Source organism: Phyllostomus discolor, chromosome 9 (genome assembly GCF_004126475.2).
Source record: "Phyllostomus discolor isolate MPI-MPIP mPhyDis1 chromosome 9, mPhyDis1.pri.v3, whole genome shotgun sequence".
Lineage (NCBI taxonomy): Eukaryota > Metazoa > Chordata > Mammalia > Chiroptera > Phyllostomidae > Phyllostomus > Phyllostomus discolor.
Genome location: NC_040911.2, coordinates 104,843,130 through 104,863,518, shown reverse-complemented (window position 1 = coordinate 104,863,518; position 20,389 = coordinate 104,843,130). Strand labels below are relative to the sequence as shown.

General features: G+C 68.9%; 1 protein-coding gene across 1 annotated transcript; it reads right to left on the bottom strand.

Annotated features, from left to right (window-relative positions):
- Positions 1–767: 767 nt before the first annotated feature.
- On the bottom strand, positions 768–20,140 carry NTSR1 (neurotensin receptor 1). Its single transcript, XM_028523522.2, has 4 exons — positions 19,255–20,140; positions 4,698–4,899; positions 1,928–2,018; positions 768–1,032 (listed from the first exon to the last, which is right to left on the bottom strand). Exons 1-4 carry the CDS (start codon positions 19,957–19,959, stop codon positions 783–785), a joined length of 1,248 nt encoding a protein of 415 aa, XP_028379323.1. The 5' UTR covers positions 19,960–20,140; the 3' UTR covers positions 768–782.
- Between the last annotated feature and the right edge of the window lie 249 nt (positions 20,141–20,389).

Below are 20,389 nucleotides of genomic sequence, written 5' to 3'. Positions count from 1 at the left end.
GACCTGCAGCTCCTCCCCCTCACCTGCGGCTGCCAGCGGCCCACTGGGGCTCACCCGAGCACCTGGAGAGAGAGCGTGACCCTGCCCTCGCCTGGGCTGCCTGGGTGGGTACGGGGAGGCCAGGACCTGCTGACCCGCCCAAGAGGCCAGCATGGAGCACAGCCGGCCAGGCTGCCCCCTCGGCAGACAGGTGGTGTCCCTGCAGAGCCCTGGCCAGGAGGAGGAGAAGAAGGAGGAGGAGGAGGAGGAGGAGGAAGGGGCGGGGCAGCCCGGCAACGCCAGGCTCACCTCTAGGGCACATCTAAGCTTCGCAGGAGTCACCTGGAGAGGCGGGGTCCCTCGGTGCCTGCTGCTCTGGGGGCCGACTTGCACACGAGCTGGGCCAGAGGCAGAGGGACACCCCGCCAGCCTGGCTCCTTCCAGGGCCCACCTGGGGGGCACGGCCTCCCTAGGCCCCGCCCAGCCGCCCCAGGCCCCGCCCAGCCGCCCCTGGCCTTTGTCTCTGCTCTCTAAATGTCCGTCAGTCTGGGAATAAGACGGCCTTTCACCCGACACCAGTTTCTTCTCATGAAAGGCTCTTTTGGGGCCCGGGAGAGAAACGATCTCACCGGCTTTGCAAGAGGCCGGAAGGGAGGGATGGGGAGGGTGGGGGAGGGGCAGCAAGAGAGGAGCCTTTGAGAGAAACGGGGTCCCGGGGTGTGGGCGCCCGTTCCAGGCCCCCCGCTGACCCTCATTCCGGCTCTGGCTCCGGCTCCGGGCAGCGGCCCCCCGCCCGCCCAGCCCTAGTACAGCGTCTCGCGGGTGGCGTTGCTGGAGAAGGTGTGGCTGCTGGACACGCTGTTGGCCTTGCGGGAGAAGGCGGGCCTCCTCCGCCCGCGCGCCCCCGGGGGACAGAGGCAGGCCAGCGTGGCGAGGAAGGCCTGGCGGAAGCTGGCGGAGACCAGGTTGTACAGGACGGGGTTGACGGCGGAGCTCACGTAGAAGAGCGTGTTGGTCAGCAGGTAGAAGTAGTGATAGAAGTCGTAGAGGAACCTGCGGGGGGCGGGGCGCTCAGACCGGGCGTTGGCTGCCCGAGGCCCCCGCCGCCTGCAGGGGGGCGGCTGGGGGCGACGATCTCAAAACTGGTCGTGCGTTTGGGGTGTGAGAGCATTTCGTAACGAATTCCAGGTTCCGGCTTCTCCCGAGAAGCTGGAAGCTCTGACTGCAGTCCCGCCTGGCATGGAGTCCTGAGCACAGGGTGTGGCCACTCGGCTCAGCCCCATCCCCACCTCTCCCTGCAGCACCCCCACCCACGCCTGCCCCCCTCTGTGTGCAGATTCCCAGGCGCTGAGGCTGTGGGGCTCAGCGGGTCCAGGCCTCAACCAAACAGCTGGGGCAGGGACCCCTTCCAGGCCTCCTGGACAGCGGGGCCCCTCACCCTTCACTTGTTTGCCTCCACCCACAGGGACCTCACTCCCTCACCAGACTGCTCACTTCACCACAGGCAGCCCTCAGTTTCGGAAACCCGTTATTTGGGGCTCCCTGTAACTTCACAGTGGTCCTAGGTCTGTCCTCCGGATGGTTCACTGTGAAGCGCCGGTGCCCCTTGGGCCCAGCAGCCCCACTGGGCACAGCGGCCCGCTGTGAAGGGCGTGGCCCTCCCTGAGTCCCTGGCCCCCTCCGGCCAGCTGCCGCCCCTCCTCCCACCTCCAGGGGAGCCGGCCCTTCCCGCCCGTCCCTCTGAGGATGGACCTTTCTCATACTCTCAGCACGGATGGCCCCAGGACCGCCTTCCTTTCCAGCTGCCGCCTGTCCCCCCATGGCCTCCTGCCTCCCCTGGCCTGGTCCCAGCTGGGGGACACCTGACCCGCACCCCTGCCCTGAGCTGCCCCTCTCCGTGCCCCCACGCCCCCCCGTTTTGGGGCACGCACTCCCGCCCAGTACTCACGTGGTCCACTGCTCCTCGGAAACGTAGCAGAACATGAGACGCCGCGCGTGGTAGGGCAGCCAGCAGACCACGAAGGCCACGACCACAGCGCCTGAGACAGGGACAGGGACAGGGACACGGGCCTGAGGGGGCGCGGGGGACGGCTGGTGGCTGAGCGCTCTGATGGGCGTGAACGCCGCCCGCCGGACCCACAGGCGCAGCGCCGCCTCTCTCGGGACCCTGGTCTCGCGTCTCGTGGAAACAGAAAAACGACCCACCCTAAAATTCCTACGGGATGTGCAGGGGCCCTGAGTAGCCACAACAATCCCGAGAGAGATGGGAGAAGCAGGAGGATGCCGCTCCTGGTTTCCGATCTTAGCCCCGAAGCCACAGCGGGCAGACGCGGCGGCCGGGCAGAGTGACAGCCAGCCACGTGGGGCCGCCCCGCGGGAGGGAGCGGGGAGAGAGCCGGGGGCTGGGGAGGGGCCCTCCCTGGAGGGGTAGCGGCTCGAGCCCTGATGATGTGGAGAGTGTCCAGTGGGGAAAGGACGATCTTTGCGGAAAGGATGCCTGGGAGCCCGGACACCCACGTGCGTGAGGACGGAGCGGGACCCTGGCCTTGCACACACAGAGTCCAGAGACACGCAGAGTATGCAAAAAATCAACTCTGGACGGATCGAGGACCCGCGTGTGAGACTGCAAACCAGAAAACTCCCCGAAGAAAACCAGGACAAAAGCCTCACAACTTTGCGCCTGGCGCAGCCACGGTTGGCACCAGAGGCCCGGGCAGCACGGGAAAAAGACGGGTGTTCTGTGCCCGAGAGTTAACGCCTCTGCACCAGGGGGACACGGTCCGGAGGGAACAGCAACACAGGGCGGGAGAATGAGTTTGCAAATCGAGGGTCCGATGAGGATTAACATCCGGAAAGTTCAGAGAGCTTCTCAGACTCAGGAACAAAACAGCAAAAAAAAAAAAAAAACCACTTCAGAAATGGGCGAGAAAGGACCGGACAGACATTCCAGCCTGGAAGACACCCCACGGCCCCTGAGCCCCTGAGAAGGCGCCCAGCGTCATGGATGGGGAGACGGAGACCCAGGCCACGGTGAGGCGCGGCCTCCCAGCCTGTGGGCGGCTGCTGCGGAGAGACGCAGACCAGCCAGAGAAGTGGGCGGTTTTGGCTAGGATGTGGAGAAACCGCGAACTCCACCCGCCGCTGGTGGGAACAGACAGCCCCCCTGGGAGAGTGTGGAAGCTCTTCCGGAAATGGAGAGCAGGGTGCCTCCCGCCTGCCCCTGGGGACACAGGCTCCGTGGCCGCCCCTCGAGGACCAGGCGCTCAGTGACACAAGCCAGCCACAGAGGGCGAGCCCGTGACCCCACTCCCCGCGCCGGCTGGCTTTCTTGCCAGCCCTCCCCACGCCAGGGCCTTCGCACAGCCGCGCCCCCAGCCTGCAGCTCTGGGGCCGCGACCGGCCCTGGTCTCGCCGGTCTCAGTGGGATGTCGCTCCCTCAGAGCGTGGCTCCATGTGCTTCTTCACGCTCGCTGCTGTGTGCGCTCCCGTGACGTGGGCTCACTCCCTCTGGTGCAGCCCGGGCTCCCGCAGGCAGTGAGGGGTGACCCTGCCTCTGTCGCCCCGGCTCTGGGAGCCACTGTCTGACCCAGAGTCAGTGCTCGGGGGGCTGCGGAGCGGGTGCGTGGATCGATGAGTGAGTGAGTGAATGGATGAGTGAATGGATGCCTGGTGAGTGAGCGAGTGTGGGTAGATGAGTGGGTGATTGAGTGAATGGATGGTGGATGGATGATGGGTGATGGATACATGGATGATGGATGAATGGATGGATGGGTGACAGGTGGGTGGATGATGGATACATGGATGATGGAGGGATGATGGATGATGGAGGGATGATGGGTGGTGATGGATGGGTGGGTGGGTGTATGGTAGATGGATGATGGATGGGTGGGTGGATGAATGATGGATGATGGATGGATGATGGATGGATGGTGATGGAGAGATGATGGATGGTGGATACATGGATGATGGCGGGATGATGGATGGTGGATACATGGATGATGGAGGGATGGATGATGGGTGGTGATGGATGGATGATGGAGGGATGATGATGGAGGGATGATGGATGGTGATGGATGGATGATGGATGGATGGATGGATGATGATGGATGGTGGATGGGTGATGGAGGGATGGATGGAGGGATGGATACATGGATACATGGATACATGGATGATAGATACATGGATGACGGGTGGTGGATGGATGATGGATGGAGGGATGATGGATGGATGGATGGAGAGATGATGGATACATGGATGATGGGTGGTGATGGATACATGGATGATGGATACATGGATACATGGATGATGGATACATGGATGATGGATGGATGATGGAGAGATGATGGATACATGGATGATGGAGGGATGATGGATACATGGATGATGGATACATGGATACATGGATGATGGATACATGGATGATGGATGGATGATGGAGAGATGATGGATACATGGATGATGGAGGGATGATGGATACATGGATGATGGATACATGGATACGTGGATGACGGGTGGTGATGGATGGGTGGGTGGATGGAGATGGAGAGATGATGGATGGATGATGGATGGGTGGGCGGATGCAGCAACAAGCGGCACCGGCCCTGGGGGAGCCAGCACGCTGAGCCTCGCCCCCGGCATGCCCCACTCTGCAGGTCTCTAAACTTCGCCCCGTTTGGGGGTGCCGCCCCCGCCCCTCGGAGGGCCCGGCGGGTACGCACGTAGCACCCGGACCCCGTGGCGCAGGGCCGGGATCCTGCCGGGCTCCACGGCCATGCTGAAGGAGGCGTGCTTGTCCCCGGCCGCGCCCGCCGGGCCCTGCTCGGCCGCCTGGCGGACCATGACCGTCAGCTTGTTGGCGATGACGGTGTTGAGGACGGAGATGACCACCATGGGCAGCACGAAAGACATGAAGGTGTTGACCTGAGGAGAGAGGGGGCGGGGAGCCCGTCAGGCCCACTGGCAGGGCCTCGGGCGGAGTGTGGGAGGTGCCAGGTCAGGAGGGGAGCTGGCAGCAGACACGGACTCCAGCCTCCGCCTGCCCCCAGCCCCCGGCTCAGAGCGGGTCTGCAGCCTCCCCGGCCCCTGGGGGGAGCCCTCCGCCCAGGGGGAGCCTGCAGGCGGTGAGGAGGCAAACTCCGGGGGGTCCGGCTATGGCCAGGGGACAGGCCCTGTGACCCCAGGTCTGGCCGCAGGGCATCCGGGGCCGCCACCCCTGAGCACCAGGCTGCCCTGCCCAACCTCTCGCCAGGACGCTGAGCCCTGCGTCCCCCACCGTCTGCGGTCAGTTTGCAGGTGGACACACACCCTCCCCTCCCCTGCCCCGCCCCGCCCCCCCGCGCACTGTGAAGGGTTTCTTGTCAGCGCGTCCCCCTCCTGCGCCACTCCGCATCTGGGGAACCGGGGCTCGAAGAGGCCAAGGGGCCGGCCAACGTGGACTTGACTAGGCCCTCGAGGGCACTGGGCTGAGACTGGACTTGCTGGGCTTGTGCATGCTGGCGGGGGCGGCCGGGCCTCCTCCCGGGGGTGGCGCTGCTGCTCACGACTGACCGGAACCGCGGGCGGCGGAGCTGGGCCGGGCCGTGGGAAGCAGCGCGGGGGCTCGCAGCCCGGACGGGCCGTGCACGCTGCTGCGCAGGCCTCGGCCTGGCGGGGGTCAAAGCCGCGCAGGGATTTCATCCGCGGCAAATGCGCTCGAACGCGCGTCGAGTCCCGGCGCCCCGCTTGGCAGGCCCCGCAGCGCCCCCTGCCGGGCAGCGGCGGCTCGTCCCGCCCGCCGACCTGCTTGCTCCCAAGGCGGGTTCCCAGCTTCCGAGCCCCGGGCGGCTTGGGGTGGCCCCCGCAGCCACCGCTGGGAAGGGCTGCGGCCCGGGGAGGCCCGGGGGGTGTGGGCTTGGGGTCCCCTAGGCTCCAGGCATCCCTCCTGCCGCCTCTGCACCGTGAGAGTGGAGCCTCCCCAACCGGAGGACCGGGATGCGCTCACAGGGCGAGGGCAGTCACTCACCGTGCTGTCCTGTGGATGCGGCACCTCCCCACCCCCACCCCGCGCAGCCCCCGCAGCCCCCGCAGCCACCGAGCAGTGCGAGAGGTGCCAGATGTCGGGGGGCTCTGTCCTGCAATCGGGGGCACTGGCGGGGCCCCCGCGGTGCGCCAGGCCCCACCCGGGCCTCCGCTGACCCCCAGCCCCACCTGCACGAGGGCCGCGATGAACCGGAGGACCAGGCGCCGCCCGGGGCCGCCCAGTCTCTCCGGGGAACGGCCTTCTCCGCGCTGGCCCGCCCGGCACCCTGCTATTCCGCGTCCCCCCAGCGGGGGCGCCGTCCCCTGCCTCGGTCTCGCTGCTTTCTGTCCCGCGCCCGCCTCTCGCGGGACGGTGAGGGGCAGCCCTGGGGAGGCTCCGGGGCTCGGGGCCAGGCGGCGAGCTGCACAGGGGAGCCGGGAGCTGCTGGGCCCGCGCCCAGCAGACAAACGGGTTCCCGGTGAGTCACTGCAGCTGGACAGGATTTAAACAGAACGAATGTATCCAACACAGATTTTAAACGTCCAAACATTTAAAATACTGCAGCTCAGGCAGGCAGGCAGCATAAATAGCTAGTAGCACCGGCAGTCGGGTGGGGCCACAGGCTGCGGCCCAGGGCTGGGCCGGTGGGCTGTGGGGTCTGGCCCGAGGTCCCCGGGGGCTCCCGCTGGTGGAAGAGGTCCAGGCCCTGGCTCCGGAGGTCCTGGGTGAGGGGAGGAGGCCCCGGCCCGGCAGGCCCACCTGAGCAGACCCGGAGGGGGGGAGGCCCTGGGCGCAGAGACGGTGGTGCTCAGGCCAGTGGTGACTCCAGGGGAGGGGAGGGCCCCCCCCCCCGCTTTCCCCCGCCCTCCAGCCTGGAGACCAGAGTCTGGGCTGGGGGAGTGCCCACCTCCTGGGGGTCTGCCTTCTCTCAGCAAGACGCGTGGCAGGGATGGGGGCTCAGGCCGGGTCCCTTTTTCGGCCCTCCACCCGCCACGCTGGGAGCCGGGGAGCAGCCGGCTCCCCGCCCCATCGACGAGCAGAGGGTCAGCCACCTGCAGGACCTCCGGGGGACGGGGGAGGACAGCCGCAGGAGGGGGAGCCAGGCCCCGGACGGAGACGCGGGGCACGAGCAGGCTGTGTGTGCTGTGCATTTGTCCCAATAAAACATGACAGTGACGTGGGAGCAGACAGGCTAATGCCGAGACTCCGGTGGAGAAAAAAAAACGTATAATCTGAGGACAGCCAGGACATTTCTGGACAGGCTGAGCGATGGGTCCGTGCAGGGCGGGGGGCACCGGCCCCACCAGCCGGGAGAGCACGCTGCAGGGGGCTTTTAAACACCCCTCCCGGAGGACACATCGCTGGGCTTTAGGGAGAGAGGCAGAAACGCCCATGTGGGGGAGAAACCTGGATCGGCTGCCTCCCGCCTGCGCCCCAGTATCGTCCGGGGCGACGCCTCGCCCTCAGCTGGGGGATCTGCGGCTGTGCCTCATCTGATGCTCCAGGTGCCGCTGGGTCCCTGCATTCAAAGGTCAGCTGCCCAGCAGGACACGTGCAGGCCACAGTGACAAGCGTCTGGGAGACAGCCAGACCGGCGCCCGGAACTCCGGTGTGGGGCTCTGGGGCGGCGCCCTGGCCGGTCCCGGAACTGCTGGCATTTCTGAGCCCCGGGCGGACGGGCCGGCCTGGGCGTGGGGTGGGGTGTGTGGCCTGGAGGGGCTACGGGGCCATCTCCTGCCTGAGAGGCCACCAGGGGAGGGGGTCCCGGTGGACTGGGTGAGGCTCAGGGCTCAGCCCCGCACAGCTCAGCCGCCCGCCACCAGGGAGTGGGACGTGCAGACCCAGGCTGATACGATCGAGGGCATGCAGTGCCTCCAGCCCGTGCTCCCCGGCTGGCTCCCAGCGTTCGGCCCACGTCGGCCAGACGCCGCGCTCAGGGTGCCACCTGCCCCGCGCTGCACAGGCACCTCGGATCCACGCGTAGAAGCTGCTGGCTTCCCACGGCGCATTTTGCACGGCCCTAAACCGCTCATGAGGGAAGGGCATCGCAGACATTGCTTCTCCGGCGGTAACGGTGGGGCTGGGGGGCCCCGCGCTGTCTCTGAGCTGCCGCCCCCGGCACTGTGGTGGGTCGCGTGGCCGTCTCCCGGGCCGAGGCTCCTGTGGCCGCAGGTGGCAGCCCTCGCCGCTCCCTGTGCTTGGGGACCAGGCTGCGGACCCGCCGGGCGTCAGGGTCCCTTCCCGCAGCCTCAGGGATCGGCGTGTCCGTGGGACCGTCACGGACCCAGGAGGACTCGGGGCCCTCGGGGCCCAGCCTGCGGCTCCATCAGCCGGGCGGGGCGGGGGTGGGGCGGCGCAGCGCAGATGGCTGGCGGCGCACCCTGAAGCGTCCGGCCGTGTCCTGCCCCGTCGCTCTGTGGAGCCCGCCTTGGCTCCCCGGACGGCGGCGGCCAGATGGGAAGGAAGAGCCCTTCTTCCCGGCACCCTCACCTTAGCGGGGGAGACACACAGGCCCAGGAATGAGCCCAGTGGTGAGGTGAGACCCGGTCTGACCCGCCACAGAGCACTCACCCCGCACATCTCGGGCGGGTGCCCCGCGCAGGGTGACCGACTCAGAGGAGCACGGGGAGCGGAGGCGACAGCCAGATCCATTCTCATTCGGGAAGTTCTGCTGGGTGGGTGCCCCCGCCCAGCTCCCCAGAGGGGGCACACGTCTGGCGGTGGTAATGGAGCATTTTTGAGAATAACTTTCAGTCTTTGGTGACCTCTCGGGGTCGAACGCCTGTCCACCTCTGTCCTTTCTCTGGCCGGCCCTCTGCTCTGCCCCGGCCCCTGGGAGAGGCTGGACCAGAGTCTCTGTGGACCCGGAGTGGATAGGAGGCGTCCGTCCCAGGAGCCTCGGGATTCAGCACCATGGACAGTGCCCAACAATGCGGCCCGCTTTGCCCTGGGGGGCGGGTGCTGGGTAGGGCAGACGGGGCGGGCAGGGACCAAGCCAGCCAGGGGCAGAGGCCACCCAGAGCACCCCACCTGTCCCCAGACCCCTGCTGCCCTCTGAGGAGGGGTGGGCGGGCGCTCCAGCCCCTGTGTGGGGTGTCTCCCCCCCCACCCCCGGGGCGCCAGAGCCGCAGCCGTGAGGGCCGAACAGAAGCCCCTGGGGAGCCGCATCCTGTCTGCTCCCGGCCGTGGGGCCGCCCCGGCACCGGCTGGGCCGCTGGGAGACTCTCAGTCAGACCAGGGCAGTGGCCTTCCCTGCGCCTGTGCCGGGGCGGTGTCCTCCTGGCGGGGGGGCAGGCTGGGGCCCCTCCCCCCATGGCAGCGCACAGGGCCCGCCCTGGGCACCTGGTCTGAGCCGAGAGCTCCTGCCCTGGACGCAGCAGCCGGGTGGCGAGTTGCTTCTCGGTCCCTCCTGCGCCTCCTAGAATAGGGTGGGGAGCCCCCCGCGGGCGTGGGCCCCCTCCCCGTGTCTCCAGATGTCCGCTGGCTGAAAGGCCCCACGAACGTTCAGATCTGGGGGCCGTCTGCCCAGCAGCAGCAAAGGGGCTTGAACAGTCCTTGGCAAGGGCGGGGGTCAGAGCAGTGAGCAGGGGTGGACGCCAGGCCCTGGTGCACGGCCCCCACCCCGTGCCGGGCAGAACTGGGGCAAGACGGAGGCTGAGAGTGGACAGCTGTCAGGCCCAGGGAGCACCATGCTCCGACCCCCCCCAGCACCGCCCCCTGCCGGGGGCGGGACCTGACCAGGACCCCTGGCGGTGGCGGCTGCATGGGCCCTGGGAGTGGGTTCGCAGGTGGCTGTTCACAATCCCGTGGCGGCGGCGGCGGCGGGGCAGCAAGGCCTGCACACCTGGGACCCCCGAGCTGCCGGCCGGCTGCGCACAGGGAGCCTCCCTGATGCAGCCGGAGCCTGGCTGGGCCTGGGGACTCGCCCCACCCCCCACCCGTGCAGCCGGCCAGCTGCACGCCCTCCGTGTGCCCGTCCGCGCCAGCAGCCGAGTCTCCAGCCCCACGATGTGGCACGTTCTCCTGCACGTGACCGTGTGGGCAGTCGAGCACACACCCGGCTGCGTCCGCGGGCAGAGCGGGTCCCTCTGGTCCCTGTGGACGTCTGGCTCTGGGCCCAGCGTCCGGGCTCCTGCCAACAGAATTGGCGCTCTGTCCTGCCTTAGGTAGATCTGATGACGGCGGGCCGGAGCCCAGCAGCCAGCAGGGGAGGGGAAGGGACTCATCACAGCCCAGTCGGCATCCGGCTGTTCCTTCCCAAGTCCCTGGGCTTGGCGGGGACCTTGGTGTCCCTTGGGCTTGGTGTGGCCCTCAGGACACTGTGACGCTCTGTGCCCCCTCGGCCACCCTCCTCCTGGGGCTTCCTCCCCGGCACGGCTGCGGTTAGGGCTGCGGTTAGGGCTCCAGCACCACGGCCCCCCGGCAGCCCCCACGTGCGGGAGAGCCTGGCTGGGTGGGGTCCCCTCAGGAGGAAGTCGGTCGGCAGGAACGAGGGGCCGGCGAGGGCCGCCGGGGGGGCCGTGGGGAGCCTGCATCCCCTCCCAGGGCACGTCCCGGGCAGCACGGCCACGTCGGCGAACGGCCACCCTCCTCTCCGTCCCGACACGCCGCTTCTCTGCGACTGGCCTCCGCGAGCCGTAGGCCCAGAGCACGCGGAGCGGCGGCTGCGTGTGTGCGCACACACACACACACACACACACACGCGTGTGCGCCGGGCAGCGGCGAGCGAGGGGCCCAGACTCTGTGTTTCTCACCCGGACTGAGGAGCGGGAGGGCCCAGCGCCCCGTGCTGGTGCCTCCTGAGGGGGGGGCCGCGTCCTCCCCATAAAGAGGGGCCGGAGCCCCTGGAAGACCGGCCCCGCAGACCGGCTCCCTGTCCTCGGCTCCGGCTCCGGCTGGCAGCGGGCAGCGGGCAGCGGGCAGCGGGGGGAGGCGGGGAGGCTGCTCAGGGCGTCCTGTCCTGTCCCCGGGCCCCTGGGCCTGCACCGTTCCTCCACCCACGAAAGGGATTCAATCTCCCTCCTAATAACGGTTTGTCACAAAGACGTAATCGGTTCGTTTGTCAGGCCCGGAGAGCTCCAGCCCGCGCCGCTGGGGTTTTTGTTGGCGAGAGCCGCAATCTGGCTGCACCACCGGCCGCCTTTGAGGAAAGCAAATGAGGCATTTTCCGCTCCCTGCCCGCCGCCCCACCTCTTCCGCTGCCCAAATCGCAGCAATTTGCAGAACTGTGGACAGGGGGGGGGGGCCATGAAGCCGGGACCGAGTGGGGACAGGCCAGCCTCTGAGCGGCCGGCTTCCCGAGACCTGGTGCTGCCCCCCGCCTGGGCCCTCCCCTCTGTCCTGTCCTTGGGAGGGCACAGGCTGTTCTCCCACCCCCCCGTCCCCCTGCCCCCCAGGGCTCCTGCCCTGGACGGAGCCTGGTGCCCCCCGCCCCTCCCACCCGGGTCTCGGAGACGCTGAGTGAGGGGATGAATGAATGACCGCAGCAGAGCACCACAGTGGGAGCAGCCGACGGGCAACAGAATCCCGTTTCTGTGGCTCTGGGGGGGACAGGTTCTGGTGAGGCCGCCTTCTGGGGTCCTCCTGGGGCTGAAGGGGGGCCGGGGGGCTCTCTGGCCTCGTCTCGGGGCCGCAGCACGACCTCGCTGCCAGGTGGCCCCTTCCCTGGGGGCGGCGTCCATGCCAGGGCGGCCCCGGGCAAACCTCGCCCCAGCCCCCACCGGACTCCAACTGCTCGGTGCCCCGCACAGAGGCGGGGGGGACCTGTGCGGTGTGGCTGGGAGGGTCGGAGCCGGGGACCGCACAGCCGCGTGCCGGCTGTCCCAAGGCCTCGCCGAGGTGGTGGCTTAACTGCGTGTCCCTCCCGGCCGTGGCTCCTTGCCCTCGGCCAGCTCGCCGGCCGAGTCTCGCCATCTTCCCTGTCCGCCGGGACCCTGGTCATGAGTGGCCAGCAGCAGGGGTGCCCCTCCCTGCCCCTCTGTGCCTCTCTCTCCCGCCCCAGGAAGCAGGACCACCACGCCGTGTCCTCCCCAGCTGCCCACCTGGGCCCTAGTGCGTCCACTGAGGCCCAGCTTTCTGGAACTCTCCGCCTGACCTGGAAACCTGGAGCAACCCTGGACGGACTGCCTGGGGCGGCGGGAGGCTCTGACGGCCCAGAGGAGCCAGGACTCAGGACTCGGAAGGACGGTGGGGTGAGTGGAGGAGCCTGGGGCGGGGCTGCGGGGCTGCAGGGCTGCAGGGGGGCAGGCGGCTCCCCTGGTGTGACCGGTCACCCGGACACTTTTCTCTGACCCGTCTCCTCCCGGGGTCCCGTCCTGCCCACTTGGCCGGAGACACTTCAGCCCCCGGCGTCTGCACGTCCAGAGCCGCTGAGAACATTCCGGCTGCGACGCTCCGCGCCCCCCTGCCCCGGCGCCACCCCTCTCCACCTCCTATCGGGGTCCCCGGTGGCGTCTCACTGGAGAACATTCTGGAACTTCAAAGCTGCCGGCTGCCAGAGGCCCCTCTCCCCCAGACTCAGCCACGTCCCCCTGCCTGGGCCGCCCACTGCGGCCCCGACCCCAGTGGGACAGAGGCAGGGGAGGGGAGGAGGGACTTGTCGTAACCCAGAGGTGGCTGGGAGGGGCACCCGCCCCCAGGCCGCTCCCACAGACCGAAGACAAGTCCGGCCTCGGGCCCAGGGGCCCAGGCTGAGCAGGACACAGCGGCCCCTGTGAGGTGCTTCCCCCCCTGAAGGGCCTGCCCCCCAACGGGAGCCTGGGGGTCTCCTGGGACCGTGTGCGGCCGGCGGGGGCACTGGGCCCCTCACAGGTGACATGCAGAGAGCCCGGTCCCACGGGGCCTCCCTCTGCCGCGGGGAACGGCCCCTCCCTGGGTTTGGCCACAAAGAGCCCGTCCTGCCCTGGCCGGGGGCTCAGTGGGATGGACCGTTGTCCCTCACACCAACAGGCTGCGGGTTCGACTGCCGGTCAGGGCCCCTTCGGGAAGCAACCGATCAATGTCTTCCCCTCACCCCGATGTCCCTCTCTCTCTCTCCCCGAGTCTAAACACAGTGGAACCTCGGCCTCCCGGGCTCCGCCCTCCGACAGCGGCCGCCCATCCCCCCTGTGGGGGAGGAACGAGAGCAAGTTTGATTTATCGGCCGTGCAGGTGGGAGCTGCGGCCGGGTGGCCAGCTCCCGGGAATGGGCCCCTCCCCGCCCCCGGAGCCCCGGGCCTGACTCCCAACTGTGGCTCCTGCAGCGTGACCCCAGCTCCCAGTTCAGGAGGGGGGATCGATCCCGGGGTGCCCCCTCTATTTTGTGCATTAGTTTCAAAGGTCAGGGAAGGGCCCCCATTAAACGCAGCAGGAAGTGCCCCCAGAACAGGCTGACACCGGCGCTCAAGGCTTCAAACGTCCACCCCAGAGGGGCCCCTCGGCTGGGGGAGGCCGCCAGGGGCTGGCGTCCCCACGCTGCCGGCCCGGCTGGGTCTCGGTCGGGCGTGGCAGGTCCCAGGCCCCAGGCGGCTCCTTCTGGCCCCTGTTCCGTCAGCCCAGGACTGGGACAGGGCTTGGTGACCACGGCCCCGGCCATGAGCACGTCCGTTCCAGAGGCCCGTGGCGCTCCCTCCCCGTGGCCTTAGTGACGAAGGGTGTCACGGACCATCTTCACAATGCAAGGACCTGCCCCAGCTGCTACCCAGGAGCTTTCTGAGTGTGTCAGGTGGTTCCCCAGACCCGCACGAATGCGGGCACTTCCGTCGCGTCCTCCACTCGGACAGACGGTCAGGACGACCGGCCTCAGCGCCCCGCCACCCTCTGCGTCCTGTCCGCCGGCAAGTCTGATGGGGGGACTCCAGAGGCTCCCCCTGGTCCAGACAAGCCCCTTTGCACGGGGGGGGGACCCCTGACCCCCAGCCACCGCTCAAGTGCCCGTCTGGCCGCCCAGTTGTCCCCCACCTTCCGGGCCTCTGAGGACGCACAGGGCCCTCGCCTGCCCCTCCTCCTACCACGCCTCACAGCCCGAAGTGGGGGCGGACACCCCCCAGGGGGGCGGGGGGGAGCGGCCCACCCCCTCCTCCACAGGACGGGTCTCAGGGCTGGGCAGCATCCAGGCATCGGGCAGCTGGCCTGTGGGGATATAGGAGCCCCGGGGCGTCCTCTCTCTGCCCTGTCTCCTGCCCTGTCCCCCGCACCCCTGACCCATGGTTGGGGACGGTGGGGGGACCACTGGAGACCCCCGGCGAGTTCTGCAGAAGCCGCAGAGCTTGTCCCGAGTTTGCCGGCCTCCCCAGGCCCACGGCTGGAGGGGGAACACACGGGGGGTGTTTTGGGGCTCCCCATACTGAGGGCGGTCCAGAGGGGGCTCTCCAGGCGGTGTGTCCAAGAAGGACCCCGGCCCCCCCCCCGGGTGCCCCCCCCGGGGGTTCCTGAGCCCAGCCCCGGGTCCTGGGGGAGGGGAGGGTCCGGTGAGCAGGCTTCTCCTCGTCTGGGGAATAAATAAATTCCGGCCCCGACAGCTGCTTCCGTCCGAGAGCATCCTGCCGGGCGCCGGGCCCAGGCCGCTCACTTAGAGCGCAGCGAGTGCTCGCCTTTGGCCCCACGGCAGCGTGTCCTGCCCGGCCCGGCGCCCGGGTCTCCGCAGGGACACGTGTCCCCAGAGACACGGCCCGGATGCACTTCCACTGCCCCCGGCCCTCGGGAGCCAGAGCCCGGGGGGCCCAGCCGGGTGGGGACTTACAGTTGCCCCGGACACCGCCCTCTGCCCCCGCTGCCCGCCGTTCCGGCTGAATTCCTAAACGGGGGTCACCCCCAACAGCCCCGGCCCCCCCAGCCCAGGGCTCCCCCAGGCTCAGGGGGCGGGAGGCGGCTCCGGTTTCTGGAGCTGCCGGAGCGAGGGGCTCTCCCGGGAAGGCTCAGTCCTCACCCAGGACGAGGGGGAGTGGCTGGAATCCGCAATAAATCCACCTCTCAGCAGACAAAGGGCTAAAGATGTTCTCTGTCTAAGCTCTCCCCAAACACGCCGCCGCCGCCGCCTCCGGCTTTGTTCCTCGCATTCTTAGTGCCCTTTCGCAACAGTGTTTCCACAATCCCCCCCAGCCCGCTCTTCCCATCAACTACCTCAGATGTTTTTGAAAGCGGCGGCGGCGCTTCAGGTCCACGGAAGACTCCCCCGGGGGTGGGGGGGGCCCTGGGCCGCCGCGACTCCTGTGCAAACAGCTGCCCGGCTGGGCTCCCGGTTTGCAGACACCGGACGAGCCACACTGCGGGACCTGGTCCCCGAGGGGGGGACGCACAAGGGGAGCCCACCGTCACCCACCCGTTTCTGTTCTCGAGGACACTGTCCTGACCGTGACCTTCAGAGCAGGGGCGTGGCACTGGGGCGGCCGGGGGGCTGGGACCCTCGGAGCCAGGCCCCGGTGACCGTTCCATCCCCGGTCAGGGCCCACACCAGAATCCACCCAGGAGGCACCGATCAGTGGGAGAGCAAACTGGTGTCTCTCTCTCTCTTAAAAAAAAAAAAAAGAGCTATAATTAACAGCCCTGGCTGGTGTGGCTCAGTGGACTGAGCGCCAGCCTGCGAACCAAAGGGTTGCCGGTTCGATCCCTAGTCAGGGCACAAGCCTGGGTTAGGGCCAGGTCGCCAGGAGGGGGCGCAGGAGAGGCAACTGCACATGGACGCTTCTCTCTCTTTCTCTCTCCCTTCCCCTCTCTAAAAATAAATACATAAAGTCTTTTTAGAAAAGAGAGAGAGAGAGAGACCTGCAGGTGAGGCGGGAGGGTGGGCAGGGTCGCAGGGTCGGGTGTGAACGGCGTCGCCACACCTTGAAAACGCAGACGCGTGTTGCGGGCCGACAGCCGCCATCGCGAGAGCAAACACGAAGGGTTTCCGTGTGGGGGCCCTGCCCGCTGAAATCCTCGGCCGGGCTCAGTGCAAGGGGCCCCGAGTGACCAGCCAGGCACTGAGCTTGAGGGCGACCGGCTCCGGGCGGGGGCCACGACCCCACACTGGCCCGGCGTCCAGCACGGCCCGTCGGAACCGCCCGGAACCGCTCAGAACCGCCGCAGGCTTCCAACGCGCGGGGACTGCAACGCTGACCCCGAGCTGCACGTGGAAGGCGAAGGGCCCGGGCCAGCCGAAGGGTCTGCAGGAGGAAGAGCCAGGTCGGAGGGTCGCGGCCGTTCGGACCCGTCTGCAGAAAACACTCTGGTGTCTCCCGCCCCCGAGAAACACAAACCAGGATCGGCCGACGGCCCTCGATACGAGACCTGGAGCCGGGGATCCCGGAAGACACCTGAGTGGGGGGGGGGGGGTCTGTGCAGCCTCAGCCCCGAGCGTCCCAGCGCTGCGACCCCTGGTCGGCCCTCGGGGTAAACCCACGTCCGGGCTCCTGCGGGTTTACAGCTCAGACCCGGAAACGGGCGTCCGTCCCCCCGTGGGGGTGGGGGGTGGTCACGGGCCGCAGCCGGTGGCACCAGAGGACAGAGACCCCGAGACAGTGGTTGGTGGCCTGGTTTCGTCGTCCCCCACTGCGTGTGCACCGGTCTCTCGGGGCGGCCTCCACGGAGACACATCGCATTGCTGCTGGGCCCCATGGCGGGGCCCATGGACTTGGGGCAGGTGGGCTCGGACTGCTAGAGGGCCCCCCACAAATGGCAGTAACGAGGCGACAGCGGGACCAGCCCCCCGCCACGACACACACAGGACCCTCCCTGGCGATGCCGCTCTCTGCACGCTGCCCTGCAGGCTGCCGGGTAGAGCATGGTGGGCCCTCTCCGGGGGCCCCACAGGGGCCCTGCCCCCTCCGGAGCCACTGACACGGAACCTGTCGCAGCAGACACGCATCTGAGGTCAGAGCGTGGGGCCGGCCGGATCGGCAGGGGACCCAGCAGCACTCAGCCCCCGCGGGCAGGGCCACGCGGGCACAGCCAGCACCTCGGAGACGCTGGGGGGGACGTCCTCTGGGGACGGGCACACGGCCGCTCGCTCACACACGGCGTCCTCTGCCCCTGCCGCCAATCCTCCGACCCACGGTCTGTTCGGGAGGGTGGGGGTCGGAGCAGGGACTGGCCGGGGACGCACGTCCCCAGGCCTCGATGCCCCCCCCACCATGTTCACCACGGTTCACCGTCACTCGGAAATCTGATCGCCAAACTACCTCATTTCCAAACAGGACCTGTTTGCAAGTGCCCGGGAGGGGCCACAAGCGTGGCGGCCGGGAGGGACCCTGTTGTGGAAAGGGACCCCGAGATTGGCAGGACCCCCAAACCCACAGGACGCGGGGAACACATGGGGCCGCGGGCAGCCAGCCCCTCCCTGGTCAGGAGTCACTCAAAAAGCAGTGGCAGTGTGCCCAGATCTGCCCGGTGGCCGGGAGCCCCGAGGACGCCTCCCCAGGGGAGGGGACCGTGTCCCGAGATGGCGGAGGGCCGGCGGAGGAGAGGAAGGGGGTGGGCCGAGGCCAGGTCCCCGTGAGCAGCGCCGGCGGAGCCGCCCTGGGCGGACACCGGAGCCCCAGGGCAGCTGACGCCCCCGGACACGTGGACAAGCGTCTCATTAATGGCCCCCCACCGGCGCAGCCAGAGCCCCCAAGGGTGCTGGGAAGCCCACAAGCGTTCGGCACATGCAGGTGTGGGAGCAAGGCCAGGCCACCGTGGACACCCAGGGCGAGTGGCCGGGACACGCCCCAGGCTCTGGGTGCCGGAGCCGCCCCCACCGACTCAGAGCAGTGGCCCTCTGGGAGGCAGAGCGAGGTGTCTGTTCCGTGGGACGAACAGGGGGGAGGCCGTGGGGGTGGGGAGAGGGTGCTCTCTGGGTGGGGGGGCTGTGCCCCCTCTGCCCTGGGTTTGATGAGGACAGACCCCCATGACTCCTGACCCAGCACTCGGGGTCTGCGTGGGGGCGTCTCCGGCTGGGCAGCAGGCTGCCGACCGGACCCTGCCATGGCTTCGCACCTTCGAAGGCCGGTGGTGTGGCTGCTGCCCCCCGACCCCCCAGCACGGGCTGGGAGGGGCCCCTGGGCACAGCCGGTCAAAGACAGGGGCGGGGGCAGGCCAGCTCGGAGAGGGGGTGGTGACTGCACTCCCCTGGGTGCCCTCGCCTGGAGCGCAGGGAAGGTGGGGGTGGGGGCAGCCCTCCTCCGACTTCCCCCACCCTGAGAGGCGCCTTGGGAAAGGGGGGCCTCTCCCCCCAGGGCACCTGCAGACACACGTTCTCAGCACAGGTGGGGGGGGAGGGGGGGGCCTTAGCTTTACAGCCACCTGCCGGCCACAGCCCCTGCCCCCTCTGCTGTCCCCGCCCACTGGACCTCCGAGGAGGCAGCCGGAGGGAGGCGGGTGTGGCTGCGGGGGGGCTGGGTACAGCAGGCTCTGCCCCCCCTTCACCCAGACCCTCCCTCGCCTGCACCCCCATCCTGCCCTGCACTGCCGTGGCCACCCACGTCCTGGGGCCACTGTGCCATTCCCAGCGCCATTTCTGCCGGCCCTTCCTCTGTGGGTGCCTTTCCCTGGCAGCTTCTGCTTGAACAGCCTTCTGGGGGGGGGCGGACCCCCTGCCCCGCCAGGCCCCTCCTCCCAGCCCGTCTCCAGGGCGGGTCCCACCCGGCTGGGTTCCCTGCTCTTTGCTCAGACCCCGAGGGCGGCTGGTCTCTGGGCTGCAGGGCTGTCCGCTTCACACAGTGCCCCCCCCACCCGCCGCCACGCCCAGACGCCCCAGGATCTCCCCAGCCAGGACGGCGGGGTCACCACGGAGCTTTGCGGGGCACAGGGACCTGCCGGAACGCCCGCCGCTGCCCCTCAAGCCCTCTGCCTGCCGGGGTCGGGGCTCGTGCGGGGAAACTGAGGCCAAACTGGGTGTCAGGGTCAGCTGTCGCCCGAGTGTGGGCGGGGCCGGGCAGCCGGGGTGGGGGCGCCTGCTGCAGACCACAGACCCGGCCTCCTGGGGCGGATGCCCGTGGAGAAGCCCACGAAAGGGATCCTCCTGGGAGAGGCCGGCACACGGGGACCCTGGTGCCCCCAGGGCGGCCATGACCCTCGCTCCCAGACTCCGAGACACAACCAGGGGACTGGTCGAGGGCCGAGGCCTGGCAGCCCCAGGGTGAAAGGTGATCAGGAGCGGGGCCGGCTGCTCCCGAGCCCCGCCCCTCCTGCCTCCTCTTCCCGGGCCTCAGGCGTCTCAGGGCACATGCACAGGAAATGGCTTTTGGGGTGAAGGGAGGAGGCCCACTGGGGCTTCCCTGAGGACTCACCCCAGGTGAGACCCCGGTTTTTCCCAGCCCCCACCCCGAAAGGCTGCTCACCTGCATGACCACCTTGAAGGCAGGGGTGCCCACGGCCGGGGTGCACACCAGGCCGCCGGGGTGCTGGCCGTCGGAGCTGTGGTTCTGCTGGCCCATGACGAACAGCATGGGCACCGCCAGGAGGCCGGCGGCGACCCAGATGGCGCTGATGAGCTTCTTGGTGCGGCTGCGGGACATGAGGGTCTTGGCCTTGAAGGGGTGGCAGATGGCCAGGTAGCGCTCCACGCTCAGGCTGGCCACGTTGAGGGCGGTGGCGTAGGTGCAGGCGTCGCGCAGGAAGTAGTAGCCGCGGCAGCCGGCGTCGCCGAAGGCCCAGGGGTGGTGCACCCAGACGAAGTTGTACAGCTCCACCGGCATGGCCAGCAGCAGCATGAGGAGGTCAGACAGCGCCAGGCTGCCCAGGTGGTAGTGCACCGTGCTCTGCAGGTTCTGCAGCGACTTCTTGCGCGTCAGCGTGAACGCGGTCACCGCGTTGCCCACCGTGCCCACCGCGAACAGCGCCAGGTACACCACAGTCACCAGCACCTTGGAGTAGACGTCCGTGCCCACGTCCAGGTCGCTGACGGAAGAGGCTCCCGCGGGCTCCGACGCGTTGCCGGAGCCGTTGCGGAGGTCTGGGGACAGCAGCGCCTCATCCAGCCCCGACGGCGGCAGCGGGAAGCGGCCCGCGCCCTGGGAGCCCGACGCTGAGCTATTGAGGTGCATGGCAGGCGTGCTGGGCGGGGTGCCGCGCGCTGCTCGTCGGGTCCAGGCTCCGTCTGGCGCCTCCACCGCTCGGAGTCCAGAAGGTGGGCGCGTCTCCCACGGGGGAAGAATGGGGGAGCCCCAGGCGAGAGCGCTGAAGAGCGATGGGGCGCGTCTTCAGGCGGGAAGCGCGGGACCCCGACCGCGGTTGACCCCTGACCAGGGCTGGCGCTCACCGTGGGCTGTGGTTCCCGCTCCTCCTCCGACTCCAGGCTCCGGGGGCTGCGGGTTCCCTCCGGGCTCCGATCCTGCGGCGGCTTCCTCCGGACCTCCCGCCCGGCTCGGGCTGCGGGGCGAACCTGTGGCGACCAGCGGAGCGCACGCACGGCCGCCGCCGCGCTCACTCCCTTGCTCGTGCCCTCCGCGCACGCCCTCACCGCACACCGCCCGC

Excerpts from the sequence above, each read along its gene's own strand:
- NTSR1 (XM_028523522.2), bottom strand. The coding sequence starts at position 19,959 with ATGCACCTCAATAGCTCAGCGTCGGGCTCCCAGGGCGCGGGCCGCTTC. Across the intron at positions 2,019-4,697 it reads CCACGGGGTCCGGGTGCTAC|GCGCTGTGGTCGTGGCCTTC; the intron begins GTGCGTACCCGC and ends TCCCTGTCTCAG. Across the intron at positions 1,033-1,927 it reads TCCGAGGAGCAGTGGACCAC|GTTCCTCTACGACTTCTATC; the intron begins GTGAGTACTGGG and ends CGCCCCCCGCAG.